This window comes from Acomys minous, assembly GCF_964271855.1.
Source record: "Acomys minous genome assembly, chromosome: 4".
Classification (NCBI taxonomy): Eukaryota; Metazoa; Chordata; class Mammalia; order Rodentia; family Muridae; genus Acomys; species Acomys minous.
Window position 1 is genome coordinate 14,336,524 of NC_140486.1, and position 22,764 is coordinate 14,359,287.

The 22,764-nt window shown below is 48.9% G+C and overlaps 2 protein-coding genes and 1 long non-coding RNA gene across 5 annotated transcripts; 1 reads left to right on the top strand and 2 right to left on the bottom strand.

The window, feature by feature from the left end:
* Positions 1 to 1,881: 1,881 nt before the first annotated feature.
* Positions 1,882 to 7,850, bottom strand: CXXC1 (CXXC finger protein 1). Of its 3 annotated transcripts, none has more exons than XM_084778043.1 (15): positions 6,995 to 7,848; positions 6,204 to 6,322; positions 6,000 to 6,100; positions 5,505 to 5,740; positions 5,200 to 5,418; positions 4,777 to 4,803; positions 4,454 to 4,699; positions 4,204 to 4,311; positions 3,854 to 4,038; positions 3,382 to 3,589; positions 3,195 to 3,305; positions 3,022 to 3,071; positions 2,780 to 2,876; positions 2,403 to 2,555; positions 1,882 to 2,320 (listed from the first exon to the last, which is right to left on the bottom strand). In XM_084778043.1, exons 1-15 carry the CDS (start codon positions 6,995 to 6,997, stop codon positions 2,174 to 2,176), a joined length of 2,010 nt encoding a protein of 669 aa, XP_084634169.1. In that variant the 5' UTR covers positions 6,998 to 7,848; the 3' UTR covers positions 1,882 to 2,173. The 3 variants fall into 3 exon arrangements, with proteins under 3 accessions (XP_084634169.1, XP_084634168.1, XP_084634170.1); XM_084778042.1 differs by having other exon boundaries at positions 4,192 to 4,311; XM_084778044.1 differs by lacking the exon at positions 4,777 to 4,803 and having other exon boundaries at positions 4,192 to 4,311; positions 6,995 to 7,850.
* A 2,639-nt stretch (positions 7,851 to 10,489) lies between these two features.
* LOC311595395 lies at positions 10,490 to 15,302 on the bottom strand. Its single transcript, XR_014778424.1, has 4 exons — positions 15,258 to 15,302; positions 11,606 to 11,715; positions 11,199 to 11,462; positions 10,490 to 10,622 (listed from the first exon to the last, which is right to left on the bottom strand). It is a non-coding gene; the product is annotated as an uncharacterized lncRNA (long non-coding RNA).
* Positions 11,348 to 20,879, top strand: SKA1 (spindle and kinetochore associated complex subunit 1). Its single transcript, XM_084778045.1, is given in 8 exon segments — positions 11,348 to 11,487; positions 11,927 to 12,022; positions 14,813 to 14,937; positions 16,772 to 16,793; positions 16,796 to 16,868; positions 18,620 to 18,757; positions 19,363 to 19,532; positions 19,981 to 20,879. Coding segments are annotated over 7 exon segments (762 nt in total). The 5' UTR covers positions 11,348 to 11,487; positions 11,927 to 11,937; the 3' UTR covers positions 20,130 to 20,879.
* The last annotated feature ends 1,885 nt before the right edge of the window (positions 20,880 to 22,764 follow it).

Sequence of the window (22,764 nt, forward strand, 5' to 3'; positions counted from 1 at the left end):
CCTCCCCCTCTCCCCCTCCCTCCTCCTCCTCTTCTTCTCTTTCCCCTCTCCCCTCCCCTCTTCCCCTCCTCCTCCTCCTCCCCTCTCTTTTTAAGCCCGGAAACCTTAGCCACACCTATCTCATCTGCCCTGCCTACCTAGGTGGGATGGCTTTTTATTAATTAGCATAAAAATACACCAGACCATCCCCCAACAAATCTCCCTTCTCAGAGTCTCACCGTCATCCTGTCCAATTCAAAAGCATGTTTGGCCCTGCGGGGAACCTGGAGAGCTTGTATTGCTTCTGTACTAACAAAAAAGGCGTGGTTCCAGCGTACCATAGGAGTCCTACCTTGCGTGTTACCGTCCACATTTACTCAAGGTGTACTCTTACAGTGGCTCCGAGAGTGCTCACAGCATGTTCCTTCCGGCTTCCAGCCCCACCATATGCTAGAGGCTCTTGATCTCTACCCTAGTAAGACCTGGCCTACCTGGAACGGCAGCGCGAACAACTGTCTTAGTAAGAGGTGAACTTGGAATGTCTCAGATGCCCCAACACGTCCATGAGGATGTCGAACACCTACAGGCAGTCTGAAACCTCTAGCTGAGAGTGTACAGAATTGGGGGGAGCTACATTAACTGCTTGTGTTTTGGGGAGGTCGATGTGGATCCTTGGGGAAAGCTAGCTGTTTCTATGCAAGTCTATCAGTCCTCTTTGAAAACACCGTACAAAAGGTCAAGGACAATCTAAATAAACACCGAGAGAGGCCAGCAGCTCCTGGTTCCGTTGCTGGTCTGATTGGAGTCCATGGCTGACGGCCATTATATATGGGTCTCAAAGGTACCCTCAATCTCTTCCTCCTAGGACTGATAATTGGGCTTTGTTTAATCAACTGCTTGTTAAACTTCATTAAATAACTAATAGCCTTTGTTCAATTAATGCTCATAAGGGCCCAACAGGACTCTGTGCTGCCACCCCTCTCCCCCCTCCCCAAAAAAGAGCATTGACTTATGCCAAGACCAGTGGAATAAACCAAAACAATCCCATTTTACTTTGGCTGACTCCATTTTGTGTGATTCACACTACCAGCCTTAGCCTGGCTAACACTATCCTGCCTAGCAGAGCACTTTCTAGTCTGGCTGTACCTGCAGGTTCAGAAGTCCATTGTTTTCAACTAGAGCATTTGAAATCCTTTAACAAACACTTGAAATTTCTGCCATCAGCCTGTCCCAGGTATGATGCAACTGTGGTTTGGGGCTTTAAGCTCTCAACAGCCTGCAGATAAGACTTTTTTTTTTTTTTTTTGGTGGTGGTGGTGGTGTGGTGAGGCAAGGTTTCTCTGGGTAGCCTTGGCTGTCCTGGAACCCACTCTGTCGACTAGACTGGCCTCGAACTAAGAGAGCCACCTGTCTCTGCCTCACAAATGCTGGTATTAAAGGCATGCCCAGCCACTGCCTGGCAAATACTCAATCCATCATTGAATGGCATTCTTCGTCGGTGTCTCCTTTGGGCAGGACAGACTGGGTTGGGCTCCTGGTGAAGACCACTCCCTCTCTCCCTACCCAGTCTTTGGGAAGAAAAGCCTGACCTCCCAACCTGAGTGCACAACCTTTGGTCTGGAGATGGTGTACTCTGGTACAAAGGCGGCCCAAGTTTGTCCGTCACACACATCCACACGTATGTCCAGGTCCATCTGTTCACACATGCATGCACACACGGCACGTGTTCACAATGCTGACAGGATACACCAAGATAGAGGCCTGAGTATCGATCACTGGACTTCCTCAATGAGGCCGTGCTCTCACATCAGAGGGAGCACACACCACTCCAGCCTCCGGGTACACTCTGCCACATCGCTCTTGTCCAAGGGTTGGGACCAGAACTCACAGTAGAAGCCTGGCTGGTTGGTCAAAATTTTATTAACAAAACCAGTTTGTCTAGGGGGTGGGTATAGGCCAGGGCAGTAAATTCCAGTCTCCCCGCAGCACTGAACGTGGAGAGAAGGAGACAGGCAGTGACGAAGGGAAATCAGAGACCCTTTGATAAGGGCAAATGGAAGCCAAAAAGTGGATGGCTCAGGGATAAAACTAAGGGGCGATGAATAAACCAATGAGTGGAGGAACAGAAAGCCAGCAACGCAGGGCCACTCCCCTAACTGCAGTGCAGGGTTGAGGGGCTCTGGGCGCGTGGAGCTCAGCGGTCAGCACTGGAGCGAAGGTCGGTGGTGAGCGGGTCGTGCTGGATCGTTTGGTGCAGCATCAAGGCAAGTAACCCTGCTCTGTTGGTCATGGCTGTGCGGACGTTCCGTTCCTGCTCGAACAGCTCATCCAGCTTGTACCACTGCCAAGGACGTGGAAGGGCGCATGAGCAGTGCCCCCGCAGCCGGGGCTGACCCCTGGTCACACCCAGCGTCCAAACCTACCACCCGAACACGCTCCAGGTCCACTTCCGCACGCCGGAGCTTCTCCCAGCAATAATGACGATTGCACTGGCGCTTGGGCAGGCGGCAGAAGTCCCCTGTGAGCTCAAAGACATCTCGTACAAGTGGACACCCACACACCTCATCAGCTGGCACCTGCAGGGCCACCAAAGGTAGGGGTGACGAGGTGAGGGGAGGACTTGCGAACGTGAAGGCGAAAAGGAGACAAAAGGGTAGGGATTGGAGAGGGTTAAACAGGAAAGGGAGGAAATAGAAGTCAGCAGGATAAAGGAGAAGTAAGAAGGGAACCAAAGGAACAGACGGATGTCTGACGCGAGGCAGGGCAGGACAGGGTGCAGGTGACTGAAGGAAAACCTTACTTTGGGGTCTCGTGAGTGCTCAGGACACAGCACCTGGAGCCGCTTGCAGTATGTTTTGCTCTGGGGGTTGTAGACATCGCAGAAGAGTCGGGTAGCCCTGGTAGAGGCGGACAGGAGGGGATCTTGAGCAGCTAGCAAAGGCCCACATCCGCTTCCATCCCCAGCTCCACACTCAGTCCCATTCCTAACCCCACCCTAACCACCCCTGCCTTCTCTTAACCCCACTTGGCCCGCTTACTCACCCTTCAATGCGTGTGGGGTACATGGACCCAAAGGATGTCTGGCTCTCATACTGGAAGGATGAGCACAAATAAAAGGACTTTGGGTGTCCTCCCGAGATACCACCCACGCAGCAGTCTGTCCCCTGGGGGCCCACTGATATCCCCATTCTAAGCACTCTAGGCTGGCCCCTGACCTTAGCATAGCAGCGCTCCATGTGGCGCAAGGCAACGCGTGGGTTGATGGGGTGCCCACAGGAGACACAGAAGATCTGCAGGTCTGTGTCGTCGCTCTCGCTGTCATTGTTCTGCACAGGTGGACAGGAGCAGTGAGGCCAGGCACGACAGCGCACCGGGCCCTGACCAGCTCTGCTGCTTCCTCACCTCCTCGTCCTCACGCACGGCTTGCTGCTTAGCACGGAGGATGATGGCCTCCAGCTCGTGGAATCTGCGCTCCATCTCTTGAAGGCGGGTGCGGGCACTCTGCTGCTCACGGCGGATCCGCTCAAGCAGCTTCTTGCCGTGCTCCTCAGCGATGCAGGGGCTTTGCTGCCATTGCTGGATGCGCTGGGGAAGGATCTCATAGATCCGGCTGCAGGGAGACAGTGAGGTACAGGCAGAGAAGCACCAAAAGCAGGTAAGTGGGGTGACCAGATGGACGGTGAGAAGGCGCAAGGATGTGCGAGTGAGTGGCCGGGGGCCGGATGGACGGTGACTGAACAGTGGGTTCACATAGCCAGATGGGGGTCTGACAGAATAGAACATGCAAATCTAACTGTACATACAGTGAAAAAAAGCTCTGGTCATACCCCCACCCTACTTCCTGACTCCCCTCAGGGCCCCAGGGAAGACTCACTTGGCTGCCAGCTTCATGCCACAGTCATCTGAACAATACTTGGAGCCAGGCTGGGCCGCGCGCACACAGCCAGGCCCCAGGCACTGCGGCAGTGACGCAGGGTCCTTGGAATCAGTCCTCTCTGGGTGTTTCCACTTGTCTTTATGTTTCTGCTTCTGTCGATGCCGCTTGTATCGCTCCTCCTTCTAAGGGACCAGACGTGTCATGTCAGGTGTGGCGGGGGTCAGCTGCAGGCCCTGTCTGCCGCTCCTCGCCGGCTTTTCGGCTCTTTTCCCATGTAGCGCCTAGCTCCTCCGTCTCCCTCCCTGGCCCGTCCTCTCCCGTCAGCGCCCATTTACCCTCTCCATCACCTTCTTCTCAGACTTCTTCTCCCGCCGCTTCACGTGTTTCACTTTTACTGCCCGTTTCCTCAGTGCAGGGTCCAGGAACGGGGACTCTTCTGCGTCACTCATCCAAGGCTGTAAGCAGGGCGTGCACTGACCCACGTGACCAGCTCATTCCCAAAGCGGCCCGCCCACTCTCTGCCTCCCCTCTCCCACTGTGTGACTTCACCTTTTCCCCTCCCCCTCCCCCCCAGCACAGGACGCTCCTGTTACTCACTAGGCCGTGATCATCAAAGGCCCCAGCACAGAAATCCTGGTACAGATCAGGGTCCAACGCTAGGTCCTCATCTGAAAGTGGCTCAGGGGTGGCTGTGGCCTCTGGCGGCTCCTTAACCACTGATGACAACACTGTCCCCTCATCTTCACGGTTACGCCCCAGCTTCTGAGATGGCTGTGGCTGCTGTTGAGTAGGTGGTGGCCGGCGGGGCCTTGGCAGGGCCTCTGAGGGCGTCACCGGCGAGAGCTGCGGGGCAGAATCTCAGGACTGGCCCTGACCGCCCTGCCCGCATGCCCTGCCCCGCCCTGGGGGGCTGGACTCACCGAGGAAGGGAAGTACTTGTACGATTCCTGTGCGCAGGAGGAAGGCCTAGGTCAGCCCCAGGAAAATGGACGGTCACTCTGTCCTAGCCCCAGCTACTTATTCATGCTTTGCCTGGTCTCACCAAATACAGTTTTATCCTCCCCCTCACCACAAAGATGTGCTCAGTCCTACCTGTTGGGGCCCAGCATGCTTGACCATCGAAAAATATATGGTGTCCACCAGGACCAGCAGGACACCACTGCCAGCTAGTGTTCCTGTGTCACATGGCATGCCCCTGAACATGCCAGGCCCCCTCCCACCTGTCTGGGCATAATCAGGCTCCACCCCCACCTGCCCTTTCTCATTTGTAGCTCAAGTGGCCTTACTTGGGCCTCCCCACCAAGCTCTCCCACCTGACCCTGCCCAGCCCTGGCCATGCTCACCCGTGCCCGCAGCTGACACTGGCGAAGGCGGCACTTCTGCCGGATCTTGTTGGGGCCCCCAAACTTCTTCATGTCACGGCAGAAGTCACAGTGGCCACAGTCCTCAGTGCGCCGGCATGCCTCACATTCACCACACATTCTGGCTGACCGTTTGATTTGCTGCTGTTGCTGCTGCTGCTGCTGCTGCTGGTGCTGGTGATGCTGCTGCTGCTGGTGATGCTAGAAAAACATCCGAGATAGACATCAGGAACCCAGATGTGGCCCAGAGCAGAATTTCCCCTACCCCAACCACTGCAGCCACTCACCTGGCTAGGTGTGGCCACCAAGGGCTGCGGAGAAGATTTGTGGGGCGAAGCAGAGCCCCGAGCAAGCATGGCCCCAACCCCTGTCCCTGACCCTGCCCGGCGCTGCAGTTCTGGATCGGAAGCAGGCCTCTTGCGCCCTCCTCCCTCATCCCGGGGCTCACTGCCGTCCCGCTCACTGCCATCCCTCTCCCGGGACTTTTTGTGGCGATAACGAATCTCCAGCTTCGGGTCCTTTTCTGTGAGGCAAAGAGTGGGACCAAGGTGGGTTTGTAGGAGAGCTCGGAATGATCGCAGAACTTCTTTCTCTGTTCCTGCCCTGCCTACTTGGGAGCTGCCCCTTCCTCTGGAACCCTCCAGTTCTGCTCACCATGGAGTCGGCATTCCAAAGTCACCACCGACACACTGGATACCATTATTACCCAGGACCCCTCCCACAAGGGCTCCACTTCATCTCTTGAAGCCCACTTACCTTCCCTGCCCTCTCCCAGGCCTCACCTCGGCACTCCCGGCAGTACCATTCCCGGATGGCCTTGGCCATCTTCTCAGTGATCCGGATGCAGTCCCCATGGAACCACTCGTTGCAGTTGTCACATCCGCTGCGCATGAAGGAGCAAGCGGTACAGGCGTGAGGGGTGTGCCTCATCGGTGTTCCCCAACCCTGCCAGGTAGCCCCCGACCCGCCACCTCCCCCTAGCTCACATCATGAAGCAATTGATGTCCGGTTTGCGGCAGATGCAGTAGATGGGGGCGTTCTCCCCATTCTCAGACTTGCTGTCCTCCCCAGCATCTGGAGGCTCCAGGTCTGAGCCATCTCCTTCCTGTGAGACCCACCCCGCCCAGGATGGCTCCTTAATTCCCTTGCCAGTCCCACCATGGCTCACCACAAATTCTTACTGTATCTCTGGGCTTCCCCCTCGCGGCTGCCCATTAGCCTTTCCACCGTTAACTCAGACCCTCATCACTCAACGCTTGGCCCCTTCCTTCCTTTGCTTACACTTCTCCATCCCTCTGCCTCAGATCCCCCCTACTGTCAAGCATCCTGTCAGTATAACTGCTCACCACATACACTTACCACTTCAAGAGTTCTACACGGATACAACTTAATGTATCCTGCTGTCGCCCCATCCTGGCTTCCCACAAGTGCCTAATAACTTAGCTCACAGGGCCCCACCCCCCGATGACGGATCTCCAAAGCCAGTGCAAATACACTTATGGCCAAGTCTTTATCTCTCTGACCAAGGAGCCTCACGGGAAGGTTCCTTACAAAACTGCCATCTGGAGTCCTCACCGAACTTCCACTATGGATCCCTCCCTACAACGGTTCATCAAAGAACTCACAGATGGCTCACCTCAAACCACACCACACATCACCCGTCGGCCCAGAGACTCGGCACACAGCTCATCAGAACCCCTCGTGCGCCTGCCAACAGGCAGCAACTGCCAACCCCTCCGACCTCTGCCTCTGAACCCCGTTCCGACCGGGGACTCACCATAATTCCGCTCACAGAGCGCCCGCTCTGGACCCCAGGCAGCAACCCGCGGACCGGGACAAGCCCCTCGGCAGCGGTCCGCGGCGGTGGCAAAGGCGCCCGCGACTACTTCCGCTACTGGTCCCGCCTCCGCGGCACCGCACTCTTACTCCTCACGCCCAGCGCGACCGCTTGGCAGCAAACAAATAGGTCGCCCACCTAGAGCCGCGAATGTCTCCCAGGCGCCGCCATCTTGACCACCGAGTCCGTAAGGTAGCGGAGGCCATACGTTCCGGGAAATATGGCCGCGCCTAGGATGGCGGTCCTCCGAGGGCGCCGCCACCTTTGTCAGTCGTGTCCGTACGGTGGCCGCCCGAGGGCAATATGGCTTCGCTTGCTTCGCGATCACGACGCAGACGTAGGCAGCAGCTCGGGCGTCATCAGGCGGACTCCGTACGTTCCTAGGCAACAGATGGTAGCTTCCGGATCGCGGCTTCCAAAGGGCGGTGTCATCCTGATAGTTGACTCCTTCCTTACACAGACTGCTGCTGCCACAGACAGGAGACTCCTGTTACTGTCTAGGCGTGTCTCATTCCTCCAGCCAATCAATTACCTATAGACGCTCATCTATGGGATGTCCGGCCTCCGCGGAGGAAATGTTATGTCAGTACCTGCTCCAGTTGTTTCTCCACTTTTTACCAGCCTACTCCTTCATGTTTTCCCCTAGATCTGGGCCGTCCTGCTTTTATTTGTTTTATCATTCTTTTTTCTTTTTCTTTTTTGGACAGTGTCTTTCTAGACCTAGTTGTCCTTCAACTCGCTGTGTAGACCAGGATGGCCTGAAACCCACACAGATCCACCTGCCTCTGCTTCTCAGGTCTGAGATTAAAGTCATATGTCATCACTCCTGGCTAAATGCGTTTTGTTTGGTTTTTTAACAACTTCTTAGGAGTGGAGGCATAAGCTGGTAATACCAGCAATGGGGGGGGGGGGGGGACGACGGGACGGGTAGGGGGCGGTGTTAAGAGGATGTAAATTCACAAGGACTACCAGGACCACAGTGTGAGTTCAAGGCCAGCTTGGACAGTCTTTGAGATGCTGTTTCAAAAAGAAAAAGAGAAAAGAAAGAAAAAGAAAAGAAAGGGGTCGAGATGGAAAAGAAGAAATGACAAAAGAAAAGAAACGTGTGTATAACTCATTAAGAAGCCAGTACTATCTCAATTTTAATTCCATATCCCTGAAGTGAAAACCAGGTGCCGGGTATATATATTAGTAACCCCCAAATAAAAGTGTGCAGGGCCTTAGTTCAACTCCTAGTGTTGCAGAAACAATGAATTCTTAAGGCCAGTGAAATGGCTCGGGCAGTAAAGGCCCTTGCAGCCTGGCCTGGTAACCTGTGTTCTAGTCTCAGGACTCACACAGGGGAAGGCAAGGAGGTGAGGACTCACCGGTGGTTTTTGACTTCCACACTAAAGCTAGAGCTGGGATGCTTGTACATGGTGCATGCATGCCCCCTCCCCCCCACACATACACACACAGGAGGGCGAGGGGCAAGGAGGGGGGTGGGAGACAAATAAGGAGCTCTAGAGAGAGCTTAGGGGCTAAGAGCACTTTGCAGAGGACTGAAGTTCAGTTCCCAGCACAGGCATCAGGCAGCTCAACAACACTCTGTAACTCCAGCTCCAGGGGACTCCTACACCCTCCTGTGGCCTCCAAGGGCAGTACACCCACATGACCATGTCTACACACATACATTTAATAGTAATAATAATAATGATGATGATAATGATGATGAAATGAATTTTGTTTTCAAGGCAGGGCTTGTTTTGAGACAGCCTTGGCTATGCTGGAGCTCTGTAGACCAGGCTGGCCTCACACTCGCAGAGATCTGACTGCCTCTGCCTTCTGAGTGCTGGGATTCAAGGCAAGCACCCGCACCATTGGATGAAAGAAATAATAAATCTTAAACTAACTTCAAATTTTACTTTAGTTCTTTAGGCTGCACAATAACGTAACAGCATGCCACACCTTATCCACCTTTTTGTCTGTTTTGTTAGGCTTTTTGGGATAGAGACTGTAGTCCAGGGTAACTTGAAACTTCTGCCTCTGTTGTATGGTAACTCCACCAGAGAACATACACAGACATACTTTAAAAAAAAATATTGTATTTAATTTTTTAATTTATGTGCATTGGTGTGAGGGTGTCAGATCTTAGAGTTACAGACAGTTGTGAACTGCTACATGGGTGCTGGGAATTGAACCCAGGTCCTTTGGAAGAGCAGGCAGTGCTCTTAACCACTGAGCAATCTCTCCAGTCCCCTACACAGACATTCTTAAAGTCGAATAAAAGGTCTTTATTTCCTGCCAGTGGCTGCGTGAGGAACTTTCCCATATCATGTAGTCCCAAGCCTCGCTGCTCTTGGTCTTTTAAGCACACGAACCAAATCCTGGATTGACACTATTTAACAAGGATGCAGACTACAGAGGCCAAAAGCAAGGTCAGCACATTTAGGGATTTTCCCAGCCGTATCCTGGAACCACTGACTTAGCCTTTGGTCCTGTTTTGGCCGGCACAGCTTCCGACTCGTGCTGGGTCCCAAGGCCTGAGTGGTGCTTTGACCTTGCTAAGGTGTGGGGGCCCAGTACACCTCCAGAGTACTGGGATGACAGGCATGTGCTGGGGTGCTGAAGAGTGAACCCAGAGTTTCAGGCTTTCCATTCCAGGCAAGCACACCCACCACCAACTGAGCTGTGTCCCTAGCTCCTCCACAGCTTTCCTGTTGAGCACTCAGAACTAGATGAAAGTTAAGGAAGGTGATCTGAACTTGCCCATCAGACCTGGAACACTTTGCTCATTGGGCAAACTCAGGTCCTCTGGAATCTACTCTCCTGGTTAATTTTAATTTTCAACTAGCTTTAAAACTATTAGAGTGCTAACTAACCTGGGGAATGCCTCTTTCTTGCTTATCACGGCATCTTTGCTGAACAGAGACCAGTTAAGGATGCAGGCTGCTTGTGATGACCAGTCAAATGGGAACAACAAATTTGCTGTGCCCCTGTGTGTGTGTGTGTGTGTGTGTGTGTGTGTAACTAGATCCTCCATAGCCATATATCTACTTAATCTGGACAACTAAAGCCAGTGTGTCCTGGAAAGTTCCCCTTCCTGTGGGCTTGAATAAACTCTTTTCTGCACACCGTTGTCAAAGACTCTAGATTTTCCAATGATATTCTAAATAAGACTGCAATAAATGTTAACAGCGTCATACTTATTCCTGACTTGACACTCCCCCTAGGGGTTGTGAGGTTAAAAGGAAAAATGATTAAAGGAAAACTCAAAGAAAATATGTAGATTCACTTGTTTTTAGTTATTTGCTTTAACTACTGATTTTATCTTATAGATCATTATGGTAAGCATGTGTGTGTGTGTGTGTGTGTGTGTGTGTGTGTGTGTGTGTGTGTGTTTATGTTTTTCTACATAGCCCTGGCTATCCTGGACAGCACTATGTAGACTATCGAGCTGGTCTTCTTCCATTCCATTGCCGGGGAAAAAGGCTTCCGGGCAGAGACTGGAGGTTGCCTTGCACAGATGGCAAGAGCTCAGGCATTTGATGACTGCTGAGCTAGTTCCCGGCCCTGGAATGCTTTCCCCCTTTTCTCAGCAGGAAAAAGCAAAACAAAAACAAAAAACAAAACAAAACAAAAAACTTTAAAAATATAAAGTAGCATGCATCCTTACCCTTTTCATATATACTTTGTTAGGACTGGCCCTCCCGTGCCCACTCAGCCGCTTCCCTCCTCAGCAGTCCCCTTCTGCTTTTCATATCATCCACATTTGCAATTTTTAGTTTGGTGTTTTAATTTCCCTTTATGGAGTATCTAATGCCCATAAAGGCAGAATCTTTAAGCTCACCAACTTGGCCACTTTCTGGAGTCATCGGGGCATAGTTTAAAAACACGCTCTGAGTGCCTGAGCTCATCATTTGTAGAAGCTGCCCCTGATGACTGTGCAGCAGATTCCGAGGACCTTTTGAGCCGCTCACTTTATCTCCAGCTCTGGGCCGCTGACTGGACTATGGTGATAAACGGCCTTGCAACTGAATTCGACAGTGGGTGCCAGGGCTCAAAAACTGACGGTTCCACGCCTGAAGCTATCCGTTCCTGCCCCGCCCCAGGCCCCGCCCCAGGCCCCGCCCAGGCCCCGCCCAGCGGAAACTCGTGCACTCACCGAGACTGCGCTGTTGGGGACGCGCTTGTGCGCCTGCGCCGCTCCAGTTCCGGCGGACAGTTTGAGTTTTTGTTCCTGACTCTGGTTTCGTGTAGTCTGGTGCACTCACGCCCCAGCCGCAGTGAAGGCTTTTCGCTCCCAGATCCCGCGAGGTTCCTGGCCCGGAAGCCGCCGAGGCATCGCTCTGCAGGGGAGGATACCGCACGGCGCGGAGAGTGGGCTCCAGCCTTCTCCGACCACGGTTTCCAGCCAGGCGCGACCAACCTAGGCCCGCGCAAAAGTCGAAAAGGTTGTTTTGTTGTTGTTTGTTTTTTTTTTTTGCAAGTTTATTCTTGGTGGTTGCATCGTTTGGTTCTCAAGCATAAACTTGAGGATGCCGTTTCGCGGTGTCAAAAGATCATACACACCTGATGATACCGGCTCCTTTTCTCTCACTCTTGCAAGGACCATGCGCTGTGCACCTTTCGCTCCATCTTACACCAGCCCAGAGGAAGTTGATAGCTCTGGTTTAAAGTACCTGGATTGCAGGAGGCCACAAGACATGTTGCTGTTGTGTATTTGTTAGGCACTGAATTTTGTAGAATTGGGGGGGAGGGAAAGCCCTGTACTGTGTCCTTTCCTTTTAAAGCAATGTTGTTTACTTGTTTACTATTTTTAGGTATTGAAAATGAACAGAAATTTGGCTTTACTTAACTTTCTTTTAAAAAGCGTTTCTATGTTTTATCCAGACGCTTAAAGGATGGCCTCAGATCTAGAACAGTTATGCTCTTATGTTAATGAGAAGATTGGCTATATTAAGAAAATTCTGTCAATACGAAATCTTGGTAAGCATAACACTCACGGACTTGGGGTACATACATGCGTCACGATTATTGTTCGATAGTGACTCTCTCTTCCTAAGGTAATTTTAGATTTTCAATAGTGAATTTTCAAAACACTCCAGTGTCACTGTCTTGATAATGCAGAGGTGCCGTTAGGTAATGGGTGAAATTTAGCTTACTTACGTTTTTCTGAGGCATAAGGGCCAATAATAAGATTTGAAGGGGGTGTATCTCCTGTGGTTCTAGAGCTAAACGGATCTACTACCCTGCAAGAGAAAGCAACAAACAAACAAAAGAAAACCATCTACTAAGGGTGGAGTAGCCCATAACCAGGTCCCATCACATTGTGGAGGAAGCTTATCCCTTTGTATCAGGGTGAGAGAGCTAATTGAAAATGAAATTAATTGTTAAAGCGTAAAAGTCAAAGAAACAGATGAACCTGGTCAAGTCTTTAAAAAGCAAGCTGTCTGGATAGATAGAATTCTGTCTTCTGGGAAGAATATGAAACTTCTGTTGTAGTTTCGTGGCGTGGACTGATAGGTCAAGATTTTACTTATTTATTTATTTACTTAACTTATTTACTTATTTATTTAATATGAAATTCTGTTGAATATCCCGCCTAGAAATTTGGTATTTTCAGTCCTTATTTGGGAACTTCTAATAAATGAACCAGCCAACTTTGTGGTTCACGGTTCAGATTTTTTAGATAATTAAGTCAAAAGCATGCATGAACTCCACATTGCGGGCCCTCCCATTTTTTTACCCAAGGAGACCAAACTCAGAAGTTAGGAGGCTGCCCCAGTGCTTCTGATTCCGGGCACTCAGTGGGATGATGGCTTCTTCGTCTGAATTCCTGCTGCAGTACTCCCCACCCATACTCCACTTTTACTGAACAAAATCTGCTCAGGCATGGCGAATGCACACCCGGTGATTCCGCACATCTAGGAGGCAGAGGCAGGCAAAGGCAGATCTGTGAGTTCGAGGCCAGCTTGGTCTATGTAATGAGCACCAGGGGTACATATTGAAATCCTGTCTCCAAACGAACGGAAGAAAGAAAGGAATTGGATTTTTTTGACGACTAGCTTTCTTTAGATTCTTTGTGGTTGGATAGATACGTAATTTGGGGATCTGCGAAGCTAGATTGAAACAGTCCCATCCAGGTCTGGTGGGAGCAGTGAGATGCCTAGGACTGCTGTCATTTTGTAGCTGAGATAATGCTTTGTTTCCATAGCCTGTTTAATACTTTCTCCCACTGTGGCTGCAATAACTTGGCAGATAGCTAACAGCAAGTATGAACTTGCTAAACTGATTGTATTACTACAGACCAGTAAAGAAGACCCTAAAGTGTAGGTGACTAAAAAAGAATTTTTTTTTTTTTGAGATACCACTGTTCAGAAAAGGTCCTATACCCAGATAGTTAATTCACCTTTCTGAAATTAATCTTAGTATAAGCATCAGTACCCTTTGAAAACTAACCTATCAGAGCTAGGTAGCATGCCTTGAATCCCAGTAGCCAGGAGGCAGATCTCTCGAGTTTCAGGCCGGCCTGGTCTGCCCTTGTTAATTCTAGGACAGCCAGGCTTGTGCCGTGAGACCTTGTCTTACACAGCAACCGGGAAAACAAAAAACAACCCAAAAACTCTGAAATTAACTTACCAATTCATTTTAGTTGTTATGTAAGGAGTGTCAGACTTAGCATGGCCTGGAACTCATAGAGATCCTCCTGCCTCTGCCTCCTGAGTGTGCTGGGATTAAAGGTGTGCCCAGTCACACCCAGCTGGCCTTAAACCTTTTAAAGTTACTTTTAAAACAATGTTTTGTTAGATTATTTACTGACATACTTAGTGTGTGTGTTTGTAGGAATTGCTTCTCTGTTTCCACCATGATCAAGAGCAGGTAGTTAACTGGGCTTGGTAGTAGGTGCCTTTACCTGCTGAGCCATCTTGCTTGTTCTAAGTCCTTTCTATTTGCAGGGAGGAGGGAACTTCAGATTTTCCAATCCCTCCCAAATCCATGATTCTAGGGAGGGTCTAGGTGGTCCAAGAAGTGTAAACATGCTCTTTATAAAAGCATCCTGTCTTTGTTTTCTCCAGGGCCCCAGGGTTCTCACCAGTCTGTGTTTGTGGTGTTGTTTCTGTCTCTGGCTAAGGGTTTTGAAGAGTGGGGCTGAATGCCTGACTTCAGTCCCACCTCCTCCATACAGACACACTTGATAAGTTTATCTTCTCAGCAATTTCAGTTTTTCAGGTTATACCTTAGCAATATATGTCCTCTGAAGCAGGGTAGCAGCCTCACTTGAGATTTTTAATTTCCAACACCATGTGATTTGAGGCCTCACAGTCATTGGACCTTATCCACAGTAAAGTTGAGACTGAAAGCCTCCTCTCTAGCTTGCTCTGTGCACACACCCTCCTTGGTGTCTGTGAGCCTCACCTTATGCCAGCACCCAGAAGGAATTGCCTGTTTGTCATGAGTGCTTACCTGGACTCATATACAAATGAATATTATTTCTAATGTTTTATCCTATTGAATAATTTTGCCAGAAATAAAAGCTGCCGGAAACACTTTGAGCTTGTCTCTCTCTTCCTTTTCTTCTATACTACTTAGAAATGAAAGTTAGGCCAGGCCTGTGTCACACTCTTATAAGGCCTGCACTGAAGAAGCAGAGGCAGGGGGATTTAAGGTGGAGGTCAGCCTGGGCCTCTGCATAGCAAGAAGTTGTTATACATTAGCCACAAAACAAGACAGAACACGCTCTAGGATTGTTTTTCATTTTCCCTTTCTTTATAATAGGCCAGGACCCTGCCTTGAAGACCACCTTAAGCAAAATAAGAGATGAGATCATCACAGTCAATGAGCTTCTAAATCAATTTGAATTGGAAATTCAGTATCAAGAACAAACCAACGATTCACTCAAGGTAATGCTTCCCTAACTTGAGAAGACAAGGCTATAAACGCGGATGCCCTGTTCACCAGGTGGTTTGTAAGGATCCTTTATGCCTATGATGCTCTTGGCTTTTGTAAATTCTTAGTCTATAAAGTAACCCTGTGTCCTCGTACAAAGGAGTTCTGAATGCCAGCTTTTTGTGTCTTCATTGCTAACTGGCCAGTAGCACAGAGCTTTATTTACTACAGAGGAGTTTCTAAAGAATTCTTTGTAGGCTTAAGGTAAACAAGTGATGCTGTGGGAGACTGCTGAATGCTGAGCCCCTGCCTCGAGTGAGATGCAGAGCCTTACCCGTTGCCCTTGGAGCTCTGCCACTGAGGAAGCCATTTTACTCTTTTTGTTTGTTTGTTTTTTGTTTTTTGTTTTTCGAGACTCTTTTTTTGTTTTGTTTTGTTTTTTGTTTTTCGAGACAAGGTCTCTCTGTGTAGCCTTGACTGTCCTGGACTCACTTTGTAGACCAGGCTGGCCTCGAACTCACAGCGATCCACCTGCCTCTGCCTTCCGAGTGCTGGGATTAAAGGCGTGTACCACCACGCCCGGTGCCATTTTACTCTTGAGGACTCAGGGTCCTCACCGAAGGAGTGATGGCTGGCTGTTCCGTAGCTTCTTCTGTTTCTTCGTTTATATAAAGGACACGGATTCCTCATTAAGGAAAAGCTTGGACTTCACTCACACGCATGTTTTCTTCTAAATAAGTCTTCTAACTAACTTCAGCGAATAGGAGTGTGTGTACTTTCCTAATGAGGAAGCTAGTCTGCACCGTGACTATCGCATGTGGCTGTTGGCACCACTGTAGTGCTCAGTGAGATGAGAAAGGCCCCCTCAGCCTGCAGTCCTGTCTGAGAAGACTTTCAGCTCTAGGCACGAGCTTAATCTAATCCCTGGTTGAAAGGAAAATAGTGGCCACGAGCATAATAGAATTCTTGAAAGATACCGGAGATTTAAAATGGAAACCAGCATTGGTCTGTCAGTTTTCATCTGCCCTGGAGCACACAGGTGGTGCGAGCCCAGAGTGTGTTCACCTGAGACGTGAAGTCTCTTCATATAATGATTGAGAGCAAGCCCATGTCCTAGTAGAAATTAAATAAAACACACTGTACACCTCTCACACATACTGTGTACCTACCTCCCTAATGCACACTGTGCACCCCCCCCACAGTACCCGCCCACCTCCACACACTGTACACAGACATCCACACATCTCACACACAGACACTGAGACACTCACATCAAATAAAAAAACCTAAATTTAAAGCTCAAACCAGAAACGAATGAAAACTGCCTCTCATCTGGGTGGACCTAATCCCTGTGCTGCTGTTGCGGAGGCAGCCCCAAGGAACGCATGCTGACTCAATATGCAAATTGGAAAACATCAGTATTTCATCTGTTTCTTAGTTGCTTCCCAAGGTTAAAGTGGGGAAGACAAAGTTCAACCTGCTCTCACATTATAATGTGGTTGGTTATAGTGCTTGTTGTCTGGAAAAAAAAACACAATAGAGAAAAACAGCATCCTCTAGATGGGGCTCTAGGAGCTGCAGGCCTCGCTCCCCCACCTCCCTGTCCCCCCTTTTTAAGGTGCTGGGGTCAGGGTCAGGCCCAGGCCCTTGTGCTGAAGGAAGTGCTCTACCACTGAGTTTCCTGCTATTTCCTTGTTGACCGAGGTGCTGCGTGTGGTGCTTTCCCACTCGTCCTGCGCTGCCAGCACTTTCGAGGACTCTTGAGTGTCACGGTCTCTCCTGACTTTGTCTTATGATGTCACACATGCAGAGGAGGAAGTCTTGCTCATAAGCCTTCTTAACCTTTAGGAGCTCTGCGCCTCTCTTGAAGAGATTTTAAAGATGTGGAGCATCTCAAAGAACACATTCCGTCCCACTTGCCTCCCGTGACAGTGGCCCAGAGCTCGTAAGTATACTTCTTCTGATTCCTGCGGTCTAGAGGTGCTGGTGGAAACAAATATTTGTCATTTTCTGTCGTGTACTTGAATTTTTTAAGTTTATTAATTTTTTTGAGTCTTGCAACAGAACCATACTTCTACTGTCTTCTTCAGTTTTGTTGTTCTGTGCCTCTGAGGAAAATGCCACACACACACACACACACACACACACACACACACGCATACAGACACATACAGACACACACAGACTCACACACAGAGACACACACAGACACACATAGACATACACACACAGACACACACACACATACAGACACATACAGACACACACAGACTCACACACAGACACACATAGACATACACACACAGACACACACACACACACATACACACATAGACACATACACACACACACACAGACACACACACACACACACAGACATACACATACACAGACATACACACACACACACGCACCACACACACACACATAGACACACACACACACATAGACACACACACACACACACATAGACACACACACACAGACAGACACACATACACAGACATACACACACACACACACACACACACACACCACACACACACACATAGACACACACACACACATACCCGCACACACACACACACAGACCCCCCCCCCCACACACACACACCCTGCACACACGCGCGCGCTTCCTATACACTCTTCCCCCTTGTTCTTAGCCCTTCAGGCTTTGGCAGCACATTCTTCGCTTGAGAGTAGGATGTTTAGAAGCATCACTGATCTTCCAGTAGGTACCTGTCTCGTTCCTCCTGGCCAGGTGGACAGGCTGGAGATGTTTTCAGTGAACAGTCAGCCAGGCATGTGGGATTACCAGGTGCGTCCTCAGCACATCCTGAGGAAGAGAGCGGGCAGCACAGGGAAGGTACAGGAAGAGTCGGCCAGTTTAGTGACGGAAGTCCTGTTAGCATTCACAAAAGTGTAGCATGTCACTGTTTGTTACTGTGATTCCTACTGCAGTTCTACTCTACAGCGAAAGAGTATTCCAGATTTTATTGACAGCTACACCAGCCAGTCGTGTTCACTGTGCTCTGGTCTGTCCCCAGCTGCTATCCTTCTGGAGGATTTCTTTGCTTTTTTGTTGGATCTACAGCTTCCTGATCTGGTATCTTCTTTCTTGCAGTAATTCAGCCATTGTGGCAGTATGCGTCTTGTCCGTCTTGGCAGGTTAAAGCTACAACCTGTTTCTAGACTCTATTTGCTAGTGAGAAAGGAGCTGCAGGCCGAGTTAAAGGGTTACCCGGGTTCATGCTGGGGGAGTCTGTGGTAGGTCGAGACCGATGGAAGCAACTCACAGGATACTCTAGGCTGCGTGGAGGATGAGTGATGTTTGCGGGGTCAGAGCGAGGGAAGTGAAGAGGAGAAGCTGTTTGGAGCTTAGTTCAGCTTTACACATGATGACTTTGAGAAGCAAATGAGGGTGTGTGGTGTGCATTCTATGTATGACATGTTTTGGGTATAAAATAAAAACAGACATACTCTGAAGACTTAGGAACGTAATTTTTCAGATTCCTCTTATAATTTTGATCTTTGTAACCAAGGGGTAGGCATAGAAAGAAAAAGTTGGCTAGAAAATTATTAAACCAGGATTTGTCATACATTTATACATTTTGCCCCCCTCAGCTTGGACAAAGTGTCTAGCATGCTGCTTAATTCTGATGGTTACCTGCCTGTCTGTTCATCTCTACTCTGTAGGGCTGACAAACCAAATGTGGACCCTAAAGAACCAGTTGAAGTTGAGGAACCTGTACTGGCAAAAAGGCCCCCCAAAGAACAGAGAGTTATTAAGGAGATGCCGTTCATAACTATTGAGGAGTTCAATGGCGTTCCTGCGTGAGTACTGAGTAAATTCTAATGTTCAGCCAAGCTGTATGGCTTAAACAGTATGCATGTTGAAGTAAAAAGGCTGGGCAGTGTTTGTGACAGGGTCTCACTGTGTAGCTCCAGCTGGTCTAGAGCTCACTGTGTAGACCAGACTGTCCTTGAACTCACGGAGATTAAAGGTACACGCTATCACTCCTAGCTTGTCAAGTGTCACTTTCTAGTTTGGTGCTTGCCACTTTCCTTGCAGAAAGCCCTGCACTTTAGCTATATTCACTATTTGCAGGAATACTATCATTAAGGGAAGAGATGCAATTATAATCTAAAAGAAAAAGTTTGTGTGATGATTTTTAAAGAATATCTACATACATTGGAACACTCAGCCTTAAGTGACAGTTTCTCTGTGTAGCCTTGGCTGTCCTGGAGTCACTGTGTAGACCAGGCTGGCTTCGAACTCACAGCGATCTGCCTCCCAGTGCTGGGATTAAAGGCGTGTGCCACCACGCCTGGCTTATCTTACTTTTAAAAGTAGGAGAAAAAATAAAAAGCAGAAGTGAATCTTTAAATATAAAGTAAACTTAAAAAAGATTAACTATATACTTTTTTCAAAATAACAGGTACATGAAATCCCGTTTAACATATTGCCAAATTAATGATGTCATTAAAGAAATTAACAAGGCAGTGGTTAGTAAATACAAGATCATACATCAGTCAAAAGCATCTATGAGTGCTGCGAAGAGAAATCTCTACCAAAGATTTATTAATGAAGAGACGAAGGACACAAAAGGTAACGTGATGGGCTCTATGACGCCATGTAGCTGTTTGGGGGGGAACAGTGAGAATTACGGCCGATTCTAGAAACCGCTGTGGGGGGGGAGTTTGTCATCTACAGCTATGTGAATGACATAGTTCGCTAAGCCTGGTCCTCACACTCCCCGTGTGCCGTTTTGCAGACTGGACACAGAGGTCTCAGCTCATCCAAGGTCTTTAGTTAGGTGATAGAGTTAACTGTTCCCACAGTGTCTGGAGAAATGAGTCAGGACTCATCTGCTCATCGACAGCAGATGAGAAGAGATGTAGCAGTGAAGGCTTGCAGCTTCTGGATATGGAACGTTATTTTAGCAGGGGTACCATTTTTTCAGTGGACAGGCACAGTAAGAAGGACTCAATCACTCATAAGGTGATGACATATAGAGTTGGCCTCGTGAACATTAGAGCTGCTGTTTTCTTTTTAGGTCGGTTTTTCATCGTGGAAGCAGACATAAAGGACTTTACGGCGCTGAAAGCTGACAAGAGGTTTCATGTGATCTTGAACATTTTGCGGCATTGCCAGAGACTGTCAGAGGTCCGAGGCGGGGGACTTACCCGATACGTCATTACCTGAGGCTTTGGCAGGCTTGGGATTGATTGGCAGTAAGGTGTAGGGGGTAGTCTTGAAATTTTGTTTTTAGCTTCTACATTTCCTGGCTTTGTTTATTACAGAAATAAAACTTTGTTTGGATAGAGCATATACATTTTCAAAATGTCTTTAGGGACATGGATGAAGCTGGAACTTGGAACAAACACACTAAGCCAAAATCAGAAGGAATGTCCAGACTTAAATTATATATATGTGTGTGTGTGTGTGTGTGTGTGTGTGTGGGTGTGGATGATGAGACCGACCAGGCGAGGATCCTGAGAAGTCGGCCGTGGAGTGGTGTGATAGGAGAGCAGAGGGAAGGGGGGCACCTGGGAAGCCACTGGGGGTTGGGTAGCAGGCTCAGGGAAGGGTAGGGGTCAATTAGAATAAACTGTAATGACACACGATGTAAGAAAATGTAGTAACAGGACTCATTTCTTTGTGTGCTAACTTGAAAATTCATTTAAAAAGCACTACCTTTCAGCAAATATTCAAACACTGCTAGGTGGGGCCTCTGTACAAGATGTGCAATGGAAAGCACATCTAGTTCTGTTGCGAGGACAGTGCTCAGATCCCGTGAGCATAAATACGATGTCAGGAAAGACTGAGGATGTAGTGTGCCCTTAGGGAACAGCTTGCCTGAAATGCATTTGGTATAAGCCAGACTGTAGGCTTCAACCTATAATGAAGTATATTGAGATGCTATGATATTGTGGTGTAATAAATGTGTATCCTCTCTTCGCTTCCGGTTCCTTGTTGAGAGTTTCTGAAACCTTTGTAACGTCCTAAGTGCATGTTGTGTTGAAGCCAGTTCCTGACCGTAGCTCCCACCCGCCCTGAATATCCTGACCAGAACGTCCTCTGTTCTGATTCCAGCCAGGTGATTCTTGGTGGCATCAGGGTGGTAGCTGCTTACCAGACAGGCTAAGTCATGACCAGAAAGTTGCTATTTTGAGCTGATCTGCACTCTTGGTGAGGGAATTGGAGCTGGAGATTATTGATCAAGCCGATGGACTGCGACTGTGTTACATCCTTTGCCTGCGAAGTGTGGAGAGCTTCCTGGTTGGAAAACACATTGTGGCAGTAAAGTGATGCTCTACATGGACAGAAGTTGCTGTGCTTGAGACCTTTGAGGCCACGTCTTCATCCAGCTACAGTCTGTGTGCTTTCTTAAGCCAAGTCCACTCCTGCTTTTTTTTTTTTAAGTTGTCGTAGCAAGATTTACTGAACTCCCAACAAGGGGTTAATCAGGGTTCTCTAGAGGAATAGAGATGGGATGAAGAATTCCACATATGAATTTACTAAGTCAGCTTTAGAATAGTAATACCAGCTAAATCACATTGGAGAGGCCGTGAACCCAGTAGTCACCCAGTTCTTGAATCTGGGTTCTCAATAGTCAGAGTGATCCTACAGTAACTGCCTGTTCCTGGGGGACAACAGTAGTGACAGTCCAGTCTGCTGAGAGCCATGATGGTCCCAAGTCCATGATGAACACAACGCTAGTGAAGGAAGCAGCAGCAGCAGGACAACTCAACTTGGTAGCAAGAGCAAAGGGCTAGATGGTGTTCCTACTGACCGCCCCTTTATATCTGGACTACAGATATAGTCCAGAAAGTGCCGCCTACAGCCAGGGCGGGCCTTCCCACCCCAGTCAAGGCAGTCAGGACAGCTGCACAGGTGAGTCTAGCCTCTAGCCTGTGGCAAGTTGTGATGTAATCTGAGGGTATTCCTGTGGGACTTTGTCCTTAATCAGGGGTTGACACTAACTCCAGGTAGTGTTAGCATTGAATTGTGGGATGCCTGGCTGGTATCCAGATTCTTGGAGAGTTGATTCCCTTTGGGAGAAAAGCCCTGCACATTTGGTATCAGTAGTGTGTGGATGTATTCTAGAAGAAAACAGATGAAAATGATAACCTGTGAACAGGTTAAAAGAGGCCACGAGAAAATGCCAATTGGTTTGTAAGACCTTGGTTGTCCCTCTTCTGCACCTGGGCAGGCAGTCTGATCTCTTAGCTGTGCCAGCTGCCGGCCAGGCTCATCCGTGTAGTAGAGATGACCACAGAGTGGATGACAGGCCCTGCATATTCATTATTAGCTATCCTCTTTAGTTCACACACGGCACATTTTCTTTTTTATTTGTGTGGTGCTTGAGGTGAAACCCAGGTCCTTACACCTGGGAGGCAAGCACTCTGCCAGCTACCAGAAACCCTTGGGCTATTTATTATTTCATCAGTTACGTGCACTTCGGTGTGCAGTTGATAAAGTATAAAGAGAATGATGAAGGCGATGATTTTAAAACCAACAATCTGTTACTTGAGCTTCATTTTCAAGGAAAACAACAGATCACTGACTTGTTTTTTTGTAAATGTCATCTTTAATTTTAAGAGACATTTTCGTCCTGGCTCTGCCCTCGGGTCCATCCTTTGCCTTCTTTGCTGTCTGTCTGCTCAGCGTGTCCTATGTGCAGTCTCTCCACCCCGTAGGGCACCAATAATGGACCAGAGTAACAGGTCCATCCAGGTCGAGCATCGTGAACCCATGGTTTACTGGGCTTTATTTTATATCTTAGTGGGTGACTACAGAAGAGCTGCATCACTAAAGTCCCAGCCTGGCGTGAGTG